This window comes from Lissotriton vulgaris, chromosome 7, assembly GCF_964263255.1.
Source record: "Lissotriton vulgaris chromosome 7, aLisVul1.2, whole genome shotgun sequence".
NCBI lineage: Eukaryota > Metazoa > Chordata > Amphibia > Caudata > Salamandridae > Lissotriton > Lissotriton vulgaris.
Window position 1 is genome coordinate 778,588,714 of NC_141695.1, and position 14,349 is coordinate 778,603,062.

Genomic DNA, 14,349 nt, shown 5'->3' on the forward strand with positions numbered 1-14,349 from the left:
CTTGTTTCCACATCTGAGTGGAAATGTATTCATTTCATATTGGTCAAGATGTGAATTTGGCTCACCTTTAGACATCAACAGAATACACCTGTGCAACACCAAAGGAAGGGCAGGAGCAGACTTCACCAGAAATGTAGTCTAAACAGAGAAAATTGGAAGTTACAAGTAGGAGATCTAGCACAACTGGGACGTGCAGACAGCCATGACCACTCTCTACAAAGGCAGTGTGCAGGAGAACCACCAGTTTGTGCATCTATTCAGTGTCTCACTTGCCTCCACCTATTTATCACTGTTACTTTGGAACCCCTGTGTATGAGTATAGACAAATAATCTAAGGTAACATGGCTGGACAGACCTTTACAAAGAGAGAATGAGAGGTTAATCTGCATGCGTGAATGTACATCAAGACGCCAGTGCCCTGGACTAGTCATGTGTCAAGCATTGTTAGTCTCCTTGTAGCCTGGAAAGAAGGCACCCTAGCCACCCTCACCTTGGTTGGTGCTTCGCTTCTTAAGTCCCCCATGTCAGCACAAATAGTACAATAAAAACATGGAGCACCTCAAGTTCAACTGCAGGTTGTCGAGTTCACTGGGGGAAATTTTTTTTGCAAAGGGCAGAAACAATCATATTTGCTCTTTTCCAAGCCATGTTACTAAGAAATACCCACACACAATACACACACAGTACCAACACATGCCTCAGACTCGAGGATTGTCCAGTAGGAATGACTATCAATTCACTGGAGAAAGCAGACAGGCAGTCTTCCCCGCCTGAGGTGCAAGTAAAAAAGTATAAATTATAATGGCAGCCAGCACTGCAAGTCACCTTGTCGATTGAGAGCATCCTCCAGACGCTACTCTCACTCATGGATTGAAGGGACACTTCGGAAGTTCTCCTTGTCATCTCTACCAGAGTGGAACACTGAAAAGTTTTGTTCACTGGAGGGAAAAGATGGTTTTGCCAGAGACCGTTTGTTCTAACAGTATTCCAGGCTAGATTACATTGACTTGGTTTGAGAGCCAAACCAGGCAGGACCAAGGAAATAAGGTGCAAAAGAGCTACGGTAGGAGTACCAAGCCAGACTTAGGTGAGGGGACGCAAGTGAAAGGTGGGCTCTGCACTGGGTTTAAGCAAGCCAAAGTGAGAGGGCCTTGGTCCGTTTAAGGGGGCCCAGTGTTCAGCAGCCAAGCCGTTTACGAGTGTAGGAAAACAATGTCAGACTGGATGTAGAGGTGGCAGACACAGCAAACCAGACGAAGCTGGAGTTTCGAGAACCACATGAAAGGGCCAGACTATGCTATGGCTGTATGAGTCTGGGCTGGGTCAAAATCATGCTAAATTGGTTTGGCAGTGGCATATTGTATGAGCTTAAGATAATGTATTGGAGCCAAAGTTTGGGAACTCAGCCATGCAGTAAGTTTGTGCACCTAGATATCAATCCCATTGCCAGCCTGCGTATAGCCTTGAATGAGGAGGAATACCCCCTTGTATGTGAGAGTTTACTCTTTGGGTAGCCCTGTCCTCATAAACAGTACACCAAAAACAGACAGCACCTTCAGTCTGTTGGCAGAATTTCTGAGCTAGGCCACATCAGGTCAAGGGTAGTCAGATTACTGGGAGCAGAGCAGACTGGGATTAGGGGATGGAACAAGAAGGTCAAAATTAGACTAGATGTGGTTTTTGAGTGTGAGAGCGAGGTTATGTTTGAGGTAGGAGAGCCTTGTCCAGAAATAAGTGATCATTTTGCAAACCCACTGCACCCACACAACATTACCCTTATCAACCATCCACACAAATATCTCGTATATAAACTCAAACACATATCAAGGCTCATAATTCGAGACTTTAGGCAACCCACCTCGTACTGTATGCACAACAGAGCACCAAAGTCATGTGGATGCAAAACCTACAAAAATGACTATGGATCTGGTAAAGATATGACCACAGATCTGTGCCGAAGGGCATCCTAGGCTACTGACAGCACTATGACACCATAAAATAGCACTCACGGACTATGCAGATATTGATAATAAAACATGCAGTGTTAGTACGAGGCCAAGTTGGATTTATAAAAACAGAATGTGAGATTTTAACTTTGATGCAGTTGGGGTAATTCACATTGCGTCAAATCCAGCACAGGCTGCAACTGATAAAACAGAGCAGAAGCCATGACTAAAGGAGACGAGGGAAGTAGGAATGTGGAAATTAGGACAGGCTGAGGTTGAGGAAGCCAAAATGTACAAAAGCAGAGCCATGCAGAATTTAGGACTATTAGACTTTGTGAGCCAGGGCATTCTTAATTAAGAGGTGCAGAGTAGGACAACAATGAATGACTTAGGTTTAAGGCAGCCAGTTTGAGAGAACTATGCCGAACAGTTCAGGTGGACCAGACTGAGAACACTCTGGGGTCCTGGGATTTTTATGAGTCTGTACACCTCAAATGCTCTATTACCTACTCCACTCCAAAGTACTCTTTAAACAAATCCTCTACCAGCTTTATTGCTGATTCCAGTCGCCGCAGCTTACAGGGTAATGTGCACACACAGACAGAGGGGCTTACAAGGGCCAAGTGTTAGGAGTGATTAACTGGAAAGATGTTATGCACATGAGGTTAATTAAATCTCATTGAGCTGCTGTAGCCCTCCAGCTCACTCCCTTAGACTAGTTGCTGCTTCTTCTGAGAGGGAAATGTACTGTTGTAGCGCACACGCTAATAAAAACCCAAAAGTCGCCATATGGCAAATATTAATGCATAATGTACTAGCTTCTTAGTGTTTAGTGGCAAAGATGTTCACCTTGGCACATGGAAATCTGGCATCTATTCCCAGCTGTGAAACTTGGCCGAGGACTTGTTTTCCATAGGCCTTAAATTACAAAGCATATTTTCTGGCAATTTTTATTACTTCTCTTGTCTACACTTATCTGATTGAGGTAGGTCAACCTCCTCCTAGACACCCCATGGCTCCGCTAAACCACCTAAAAAAACTCCATACCCTTCTTCACGGTTCTTTCTCAGCACTTCTCCTCACAAGGAGACCATAAAGGATGAACAAACCACAGCATTTCCCGATTCCCTCAAGTACTGAAGATGGAGGTGGTAGCAACAAGCATTTAAGGAGGGTCTTGCGTACTGGGACATGGAATTGGAGTAAAGAAGATTACCAGTAATTAGCCGGTGCATTTGCTCATCAACTTTCAAATCCTTACATTAGCGAGGCTGAACCAAGCTGTAAGCTCACATCCCGATCCAGAACTTCCCACTAGAAACTCTCAAGCTTCTTATGATGCCCTTTAAAAAAAGACCACAGTACCAGACTAAAGGTACCAAGGAGGAAAGGCTGCAGCCACAGCAATTAGTCTACCAAAGACCTTCACTTACCCACCTCTTAACTGAGTGCAGGTCACTAGCCACTGGGCAGAATCCTCGAGCAAATGAGGTTTCATTCCCACAACACCACAGACAGGATGACGTCCGAACTGAAAGTTCCACAAAGAGAATCAGATGAGATGAAATGATCCCACCGAACAGCCATGGACAAAAAAGACCACTAGAAGAAAACTAAACCATAACCCACACCCAAAGCAGCTCAGCCAAGGTACAAAAGAAGAGCCAACACTATCCAAGACCTGAGGCAAGATGGAGGGTGTACCACATTACCATCAAAGACAATGATGAGGAACTCACCATTAGGCGATGCTACTGAACCACAGCTGTAAGCTAAACTAAGTATCACTGAGAACGAGAGGAACGTCGAGGCAAAAACACTGTGCAGAGAGGTAACTCCCTGGGGAAAGTGCATTGAAGCTGAGGTGGAAGCCGAAACCCCGACCAGAGAATGGGCTAAACCATACCAGAAAGCCATAAGTGAAACAGGGTGTGGCTCAGACCTACCAAGCGAAGCACAACCCAATATCACAGGCCGAAAAATGTTGGAAAGCAAGAGAAACAGGAGACTAGGTGGAACAAAGGCACCACCCACTATGCTCCTGTACTCAACACTATAGACAAGGCAAAAAGCATTGTTCTAGCAAGTGTGTTGTATCAACACAGGGTGCCCAGAGCCTGCAGACCTATCCAGACAAAAGCAGGAAGAGAGCATGACACTACAAGATGAAGAAAAACCCTGATGAGTCAACACATAACAAGAAGCAATTATCACAAATACAAGCTCAAATGTTGTCTGTCAAACCCTCCATGAACAAAGGTCCACTTGAAGCCACCCCAAATCCTTCAAGCTAAGGGAGGTGCCTGACCAAATGAGATGAACCTTGTGCACTAAGCCCAATACCCAGAACCCAGCAGGGAGCACAATGGGGGGAGTTACCCAAGGGCCAAACCACAAAGAAGGGGATTGGAGAAAGATCCCCGACCAGTAATCCATACACAGATTACCAGACAAAGCCTACCAAGTAGAAAAGTACACTGGATAGGAACCGGGGGCCAGCTGCCAAATCCCCACTATCCCTAAAAAGGAAAAAGGAGTTCCAGAGTGCAAAGAATTACATAACCCTGCCAAAACTGGCCCTGAACAAATGACAAGGAAATGTGGGTCCAATAGAAGGATCTGGTTAGACATAATACAATCCCTAGTCCAAGCATGGAGCACAAGAGGCCATGCTTGTGTCTAAAACCAATAACCAATGTCCCAATAGCCAGAGTGAAGGGTCAGTGAGACGAGGGACTCAGACAAAGGAATCAGGCAGGCTCAGCACATAGCACGGGGGAAGCCTAGGGTAGCCAGACTAGCCACTTCTTGATTTAATAGTAAAGATGAAAACGATCAAGGACGTGAAGCCAAGCAAATGGTCCATATGTGCAGAAGACAATCCACATGCCCAGCATGAAGAAGAAAGACAGTATACAATGGCTTAAACATACGTATTATGGTCCTGAACAAAAGGAGCAATAAAATAAGTAGGCCAAGAGGCTAGTCTAGTTATGGTGAACACAGTCTCCAAAACCAACACAGACCGCAAAGGAAAGGCAAAGATGAACCCAGCTACATCGTAACTGACCTTGTACAATGGGCCAAGGAAGGACAAGAGGAGGAAAGCCAAAATCACAGTAGCCCACATAACTCCCCTAAAATGAGGAGGAAATTGAGTGGCCCAGTAAGCTACCCAAATGCAGAGGAGCTTATCAAGATGTTCTCTCCTCACAACAAGCAACCACTCACATACAGACCGGAGAAGGAAGAGCAGAGCAGACACGACAAAAGTCCTCCCTAATGTTCATCACTAACCAAAAAAGAGACTATTAAAATCCAAAACAGTCACCATGTGTTCCTGGAATACAGATGCCTGCATTCCCAAGGGAACACCTCCAACACAGCCACAAACTAAGAATCAGTGCAACAAGATCCATAAAAGAGCAGCGAATAGGAGCCAGAGAAAGATGGAGAAGAGTACCCTACACTACCACCAGGAGAACATCTGAGGGCAAAAATGTCAGGGAAAGAAGGCCAGCAGAAAATTCGTACAACTCCGGGAAGGGCAGCCTGCCCACCAGACCCCAGGCATTGACCAGGCATGCTTAACCAGAACAGTTCCATGCCACCAGAGGAGCTTGGTGGATAACCAACACACCACAACCTAGGGCCTGGAGGAGGTGACCACATATTGAGATAGATGAGCACTAGAGGATCAAGTGACACCTCCACTCCAAACACCGAATTTGGTGCCAAGGAGCAGGTGATGGCCAGATAACTGCAGCGAAGCACCTAGGACACGAATGCTACAAGCCCAACAAAAGGCATGGTGGAAAGGCCATACAATAACAGACCATAGTAATGGCCATGAATAAAGATAACCAGCATACCTACTTCACAGGTAGTGTGCCCTATGGGGAAAAGCCAGGGTGGAAGAGCGTAGACAATGTTACCACCAAGGCAGTGAGCACAGTCTAGTCCCATGTTCAGCAGACAGCCAAAGAAGGTCTGATGAAAAACAAGGATCAACACCAGCCATTCACAACCCAAAAAGAAGGCAGGGGTATCAAGGGACCGCGACCAGGAGACCGAGCACCCAGCACCTGAGCCTAGATAGAAACTTCTTCCATCCATCATATATCATGGAAGGCTTACGTAATAAGCAATGTACGCCTTTACTTCTACCAAAACACGCTGTAGGTCTTGGCATTGAAAGTTACATCGTGTTTGCGAAGGAAAAGATATAGCAACTCAATAGCGACCAGCAGATGAAAAGTAATTTGCAATATTTTATTGTTTTACCTAGAAACACGTGCATGTTTATTTGTCATGCACGTTTTAAAGACCACCAGTTTTAGCAACACGAAAATGAATTGGTTAATTCGCTTTTTCAGGTACAGAAATGGGACCAGCCACACTCACTAGAAAGCAGCAAGCAGCAAGCAACAAGGGAGACCGCATCACCCCAGACCTGCTCAGCGCACCTTGGCCATTTGCATTTCATATTTGGAATGAAAGAAACAGGAAATATCAGACAAAGCATAGGGTCAGCTCTCCACAAAACACTCAGGGGAAGAGTTTACATAGAATAAGCCAGTTAGGAAGCCTAGCCAGGACCAAAAAGCGGTGTCTGCAAGAGGTTCAGCAGTGGGTTTATCCTTATTGTCCCCTTATGGAGGGATGGGTAAAGAAAGACAACGGAGTAAGGGTAACACATTTTCCCATTGAAACAGAATGGCTAAAACCCTTTGATACAGATGTAAGAGAACGAGGATATTTTTTGGCTGGTTTTCTTTAGTCATTTTCTTGAAAGGAGATGAGCTACCACTTATATAAGGATAGGGACGAGGAAGGGTTGAGCCGGTAATGTAATGTTATGTAAATGTATGTCATGTGCTGCTGTTTGGAATGTTCTCTTTTGGTGTTCCCCTTTTTTTAACCAGTCATGTTTACCACATCACTATTTTCCTTCCAGTGACTTAATGTCCCATCATGGTACTATGTACCTTGTTTCTAATAGAAATAATCCCTTTTTTTAACTCCTTTTGGGCCAGATGTATCATGCCTTTTTGCGTTCGTAAACGGGCCGATTTACAGAATCGGCCCATTTGTGAACGCAAAAAGGCCTTTTGCTATATATGTAACTGTTTTGCATTCGCAATATAGTTAATTGTAATTTTTTGCGACTACCTAAATTGCGAATGCATTTAGGGAATCACAATTTGCAATTCCCTAAATGCAATGTATGTAGTATTCGCTAAATGCGACTTTGCATTTAGAAATCACAAATTACCATCAACTTGAAGTTGAAGGTAATTTGTGAATCCTTTGAAAAATGCACAAAAGTGCATTTTTCAAAGTGCCATGTGGCGCACACACATGCCCTTAGGACATGTATGTGCGCGCTATATGTGCACACTTACCTTTTTTGGAGGTGTATCAGGGGGCCCTTAGGCTGCCTAGCACCCTTGTATTTGCATTTGCAAATTACGATTACCAATTTGGTAATCGCTAATTGTGAATGCATTCCCATGCATTCCTATGGGCCTGTAGGTCCATAGGAATGAATGTGGATGCATTCCCTAATAAATTGCGATTCGCTATCAGGGAATGGTAAGAAATCGCAAAATGTTTTGCGATTCCTACATACATTGCATTTTTCGATTCCAAAATAGCGAATCTGTAAAATTCGCTATTTTAGAATTGCCAAAGCATTGCTTGTTACATCTGGCCCTTTATTTTAGGATATCACTAATGCATACTTTTTTGCAAGAAAATGTATGCTCCTTTTAATAATGGCCCTAGTGTTAGGCTTGGCAAAGGAATATTAGCTCAGGTAACAGTGGCATTTTGTTTTTTAGATGATAAACTATATGAGGTGAGTAGTGTCAGGCTATTCCAGTTGCATGCATTTTCTCCAAAAAGCCACTCCTTGTCATGCAGTCTGTGGCCCCTACAGAAGAGTGAATTGTTTATTATTACGATGGTATACTCATGAGTTTAAACAGTGGTAGTTTGGAGGAACTAGTCGTTTCCACAGATGAATAGTTGACCAGACTTTGCAGTCACCATGCCTGAGGGGAGAGGAGTTCTTGACACAAACAAAGTAAAATGTTAATATTTTGGAGACAGTGATGTACAATTTCAAAGATGTGGGTCATTAGCTTTGATCTTTTATTTGTGTTACTACTGGCAGCATTTACTTTAATACATCTTTTGCAGCCCTAATGCTGTGTGAAGGAAATAATGTTTCTAGGTCGGGAATATATTTAGATAGCACCAGTCTCATTACTCAAAAAAACGAGAAATAAAAACATACATAAATGTATGCATATATACATAGGTACATGAAACGGCCTTTGATTCTGCCATTTTCTTCCACTGGTCTATTTCATTTTTATTTACATTTTACATCCACCCATCATCCCAGCATGCAGCATGATACAATGGGTCAGCCACATTATGTATCGGATCTCTTCCAATGTGACTGATGGCATTTTTCCTAAACAGCTGCGTGAAATAAAAAAGTGCTGGTACGTGGAGTTGGTGGGCCAACACTTTGCCAATGCATTTTTCATCCTTTTTTGGTCATCTTTGTGTTTGATGATGTATGGCTTCAGGTTGCAATAAATCAAAGACAATTGTACGTTTCTTTGTGGCAATAAAAATCATATTTTCCTATGATGTGGATTAAAACTAAAATTATTTTCTATACCTTTCTTAGTACACCTGCATGATGAGGAAATTCTATGTAATTTTTTTAAATTATATTTATTGCCAGCTTATAGTAGCTTCTTTTGTTTTTCCTTTGTGTGGCAAGTTTAGCAATTGGTCAAGATTGCCAAGGCCAGACATATAGACTTTGCCAATGCTTGGTTTCCAGGTATATGCGTTTCTCCTTCATCTTCTAGCCGTGAGGATTAAAAAAGACCTGCTCCCCATCTGCCTGAAATGAAATGAAAATTATATTTATATAGCGCATAAACTACACTGAGGACTCGCAGCACTTGTGACTAGAATCGGAGAAACAACCTAAAAAGGTGCCTGTTTCAATGTTCTTTCTACATTGACCCAGCCCGGACCACAATCTCTGCTTACTTATGTACACTGATTAGAAGGGTCTTTTCAGATGCAGATCACCCTCTCCAGACGCTTATTTATCGACGTCTTTTGGTTTTTAAATCGAATGCATCACGGGCTTTCTCTGTGCCCTTGTGACCAGTGCCCCTCTTATCCATTTAATAGGGGTGGACGACATGCCATATTTGGAACAGGCCTGGGTGTTTTGGTTTGGCAGTGTCAAAGTGTCTCATAAGTCGCAGTCGGGTTCCTTGTTCAGCAATGGTGGATGGTCACTCGGTTACAACGCTTATCTGGCCAACAGTGTGTTTGGTTTAACAATTTTCAAAAGTCTTCAATTGCTGTGGAAGTTAATCAATGGGCAGTGTATGCAAATGATCATCGATCGATCGCTACCTTTTGGCTAAGTTTGCTTTACTCAAAATGTGTTTGATTGTAGGGTTGGGTAAGGGGGTCAGCATGCTTCCCATGGAGAATGGTGTCCCCAATTCTTGGGTGCAACATTTACATTTTAATATCTGTGTCCTTATCTGGTGCTCTTCCTGCAACCCCTCCTAAAACAATATACCCCTGGAATGTAACTATTGAATTATGTGTTTAAATGCCTACGTTTGCATTGATTAACCTTCTCTAAAGCGCTGTCAGGTGGTGTTTATTTGTTCTAGAAATGCAAATTTGTAGCTAGACGTAACGCAGTGTTCAACACCAGAAATTAGTTGTTTTCAGAGTGCTCCCTGTACTGGTTCAAAGGCTAAAGCCACGGGAAATCAATTGATTTGATTAGGATCTCAAAATGTAGTGGAAGGCTATTATTAAAACTCTGGTTGCCAGTTTGGCCAGCAGTTTGCCCCTTCTCCCTGGTGCTCTGTCCAGGCCCGATATGGGGAAGCCTGCTTGGCATATTTTTTCAATACTAAACGAAATTCCCTTTGCTATATTGTATTTTTAATTCTTTTGGTGGAGGGGATGAGGTAGTAGCTTAAAGAATTGGGGAATTTAACACAGAACTAGTGCTTATGTAGGTATTAAGGTTTTCTCTGTTTTTTGTTTTGCTTCTAGAATGGCGATGGCTTCCAGTGTGTTGTCCATCCAAGGTAGTTTTCTCTGCTAGGTGGGAAGCGATTCTGGTTCTGATGGCCATGTATTGATACAGCTTATCTTAAAGATTTAACTTTGATTTGCATGCGTCGCCCCACTGCTCTGTGAGGTGGTTTAAAAGGAAAAATAAAATGATTATGCATTGTTACTATCATTTTATCTTTTTTGTTGTTGTTCAGCTTGTTAGGGGTGAGGCGGGGCTAGGCTGTGTCAGAGGAGCAGGGGAAGGAGTGGTGGCACTGTAAGTGTGCATGCCAGTTTGGTCGGCTTTCTTCCGCTGCCCCGACAATTCATGCGCACTTAGCATGTTCTCCACCAGGCTGTGTTGCACACATGGGTGGAGAACATTCCCCGGCTCCCAGTCCTTCTCTGAGCGCCGAACCACGGCGCTCAGACCACTCACAACACTGCTGTTACTAGCGTTGTGATTGGCTAGTGGAGTCTGTAAGTCTGGGGGCTTCCTGCCACTGGAGTCCTCAAAGCAGGTGAAGAGGACTGAGAGGCGATGGCTGACAGACAGGTAAAAGAGTTTTTTTTTTCTTTATTTCTTCCTCCCCCCTCCACCCCCCCCCCGCAAACTCCCCCTCTGCCATTAAGTAGCAGCTGTCACTGCATGGTTTAGAATTACCACACTAAAAATCAATTTTCATCCATTAGTAGGTACAGTAGCGCCAGGATACCTGTTAGGTGACAGTTGCGCTTTAGAAATGTGATAAATAAATAAAATAAATAATGCTGGCTTGGTAGGGGAGTGTGGTTCCATCAAGGCTGAAGTGATTCACTCAATCTTCTGTAGGCTATTGATGACAAATGCTGTCACTTCTAGGACGTCTTTCAGCAGAGTAAGCGTGGTGTTGTGGTGACCCCATATGGCGGGTTGCCTCCATCTGAGTGCGAGAGGACTAAGGTCCGACTTGTGCATTGAACATCTCTTCGTCTCTCATGGCTTGGCAGTTCGGGCTGGACTGTTTCCATGAGGCACAGGGTCAAGGCTGATTTGCATATAGCCATTGTCTGACCTAGGGTGGTGTGGAGTGCAAAAAAAGAATGGATTTAGGCCCAGATCTTTGTACTGGGGTGAATGTAAGACATTGTTCTGCATTCTGTCCATCAACTGTGTTTTTTGCAATTTTCACCCCGAGTGTGCTGGGTATGCTCAGACGTGAGTCCCAGGCTCTCCACATCACTGGAGTCAAGCTATCCAGGCTGAAGAAGGCTGATAGCCAGAAACCGGTCCTTGGATGCTTGATTCCAGTCTAGGAAAGACATAATAAAAATAATGAAGAAGTTTATAAAGCGCCTGGTGACGCCATCTCGGCGTGTCCCCGCGCTATGGAGATAAGATACGTACAGTGGTTGTGGTAAGCTCCTCCGCCCAGCAGTGTTTTAAAGATTATACAGGTGGGTTTTTAAGAGTTTTCTGAACTTGACCTCTGATTCTTCCGGTCTGAGGCCAACCGGGAGTTGATTCCAGTTGCTAGCCACTACCAGTCTGAATGAGCGTCCTCCCAGTTTTGCTGTTTTTACACGGGGAATCCTCAGTAGGCCCGCTCCTACTGAGCGTAGTGCTCTGTTTGGCTCATATGTGTCTTGGAGATAGGATGGAGCTTCATGCCATATAATCCTGTGGCATATTAGGAGCGCTGTATACATGACTCTCTTTCTGACCGGTAGCCAGTGTAGAGCCGCAAGAGCAGGTTTAGAAGCTGCTCTTTTTGGGAGTCTCAAGACCAGGCGGGCGGCCGTATTTTGAAGAACTTGCAGGCGCCCCATGCTTTTTTCTGTGGTACCTAGGAGCAGGACATTTCCGTAATCCATACAGGAAGTTACCAATGCTTGAGTCATGGTGCGTCTGGCCTCCAGCGGAAGTAAATCTAGGGTGTGGTTGAGAGTTTTTAGCACCCCAAAACACTTTCCCACTAGGCGGTGAATGTGGCCCTCATAAGAAATTATGGGATCAACCCATATTCCCAGGTTCTTTGCCTCCTTACAGGGAATGGGCGTTGGGCCCAAACAAGATGGCCACCAGTCCGCCGTCCAGCTAGAGTTGTTCCCTCCAATCACCATTACCTCCGTCTTGGAGCCGTTAAGCTTCAAACAGTGAGAGTTCATCCACCCTGCCAGGGCCTGCATACAGGCCTTGAAGTTAGATGCCGCTGTTGAAGGTGGTTGGGACAGGGAGATCGCAGTTGGGTGTCGTCGGCATAGGAGACTAACTCCAGACCGTACGCTTGCGCCACTTCTGCTAGGGGGGCCATATATAAATTAAACAAAGTAGGGCTCAGGGCCGAGCCCTGAGGCACCCCTTGTTCTAAGGCTATCGCAGATGATTTAAAGGAGCCCCGTTGGACCTGAAAGCTGCGGTCTGTGAGGAACGCTTTCAACCAACCTAGCGCGGACTCAGTGACACCTGCTTTGTTTAGACACTGCAGCAAGATGGAATGCGCTACAGTGTCAAACGCCGCAATGAGGTCCAGTATAACCAGTGCCATGGTGTGTCCAGCTTCCGCCCCTTGACGCAAGGTCTCTGTCGCTCTCAAAAGGGCCGTCTCCGTGGAGAAACCCGGGTGGAAGCCTGATTGAGAGGAGTGTAGGAGGTTGTTCTTATCTAAATGTGCCATTAGTTGAATATCGGCCACTTTCTCCGCCACTTTGGCTAGGTACGGTAGTAGGGAGATCGATCTTAAGTTTTCGAGTACTTCATGGCTTACATTGGGTTTCTTTTTAATGGGAAGAACTACCGCTTTTTTCCAGTCTTCCGGGAGTATTTCGGATGCAAATGAGACCTGAAGCACATGCCTAATGTAAGGTTCCAGCACCGTGAGGCTCTCCCCCAACACCCGAGGTGGTGCTGGGTCCCGAGGGGAGCCAGATTTAATACCCTGACAGATGCTACTTAGTGTCTCTGGAGGCTTGGTAGTTCGGGCTGGACTGTTCCCATGAGGCACAGGGTCCAGGCTGATTTGCATATAGCCATTGTCTGACCTAGGGTGGTGTGGAGTGCAAAAAAACGATGGATTTAGGCCCAGATCTTTGTACTGGGGTGAATGTAAGACATTGTTCTGCATTCTGTCCATCAACTGTGTTTTTTGCAAGTGAAACAGCATTAGGGCAGCATAGGCACCTTGTAACAACCAACAAACAAGGCATCAGGCAAACGAGGCATTACTGTTGGTTGGGACATTCTTCAGTAAGAAATTAGAAGTAACAAGTACATCTCTCACCAATACTACAACAGGCACATTTTAGTGCCGTTTTAATGGAACAAATAACCGTTAGGCTCTGAAATGTCCTTGCACAAAACAGATGAATTAACTGCGCTATTTTAAAGCGATTTTCTATAAGGTAGAGGAATTTCCACTAAGGACGTGATGCGCTGTGCTCTAGTTTAGTGGTTCTCAACATTTTGATTTAAGGGGATCCCTGCTGAATCACTACTGGAAACTTGGGACCCCAGGCTGACCAATTTCTACGATTTGAACCTCAAAACACTAAACAAAAACACAGAAAGAAGTATACCTCAAACAAAGAAATTGTGAAATATTGTATTTAATTCAGAAGCAAAAAATATAGCAATCAACATTTTTTAATGGAAAGTTTGGAGTTTTTCAAAATGTGTTTTTATTTCTAAAAGGTGAAACAATATCTTACACTCTAGCACATCACGTTGTCTTTTTTTTGCTCCTAATTCATACTTTCTTTTTGCTGGTGCACACCAGTGCTTCATTTGAGGCCGACAGTCGGCCATACTACACTTTGTTTGCTGTGCCTGCGCTGCTCTTACGAATCCCGCAAAGGGTACCATCATCATTTTTAGCCTCCAATTTAAAATTCTTCACTTTTACACAGTTTAATATTTTAAATGTTGCCTTTTTATGTATGGATACTTAATAAGCCAATATTATTTAATTTTCTAAAGAGCTGAGGGCCCCCTGCGCAGGTCTTGCCGACCCCAGGTTAAGACCCGCTGCTTTATCTCTTGCCAATCTATGCCAGTGCTTGTGGTGTGTGTACTTCACTGTTCTGAGCGGCCCTTTAACGTCATACACCATGTCTTCCTGATACAGATGATTCTTGGCATCGGTCTGGGTATCCTGGTGATCAGCACATACTCCACCCTGGCAGTGACCGAGGACCTTCCAGTAAGGCTCGACCCTGTGCCCGAGGAGCTGGCTAAAGCCCGAGAGCAGCTGGGCCCCGATGTGGCCAGGATCTCTGGTAAGGTGGCCCAGGCTTTAGACAA

The 14,349-nt window shown here is 44.5% G+C and overlaps 1 protein-coding gene across 3 annotated transcripts in view; it reads left to right on the top strand.

Moving 5' to 3' along the window:
• The window catches only part of SLC38A10 (solute carrier family 38 member 10), a 394,443-nt gene that overhangs the window by 210,419 nt on the left and 169,675 nt on the right, over positions 1 to 14,349 (top strand). For all 3 annotated transcript variants that reach the window (XM_086931014.1, XM_086931013.1, XM_086931015.1), the window contains exon 11: positions 14,174 to 14,324. In XM_086931014.1, the coding sequence (XP_086787140.1) occupies positions 14,174 to 14,324 (151 nt within the window). The remainder of the gene's footprint in view (positions 1 to 14,173; positions 14,325 to 14,349) is intronic.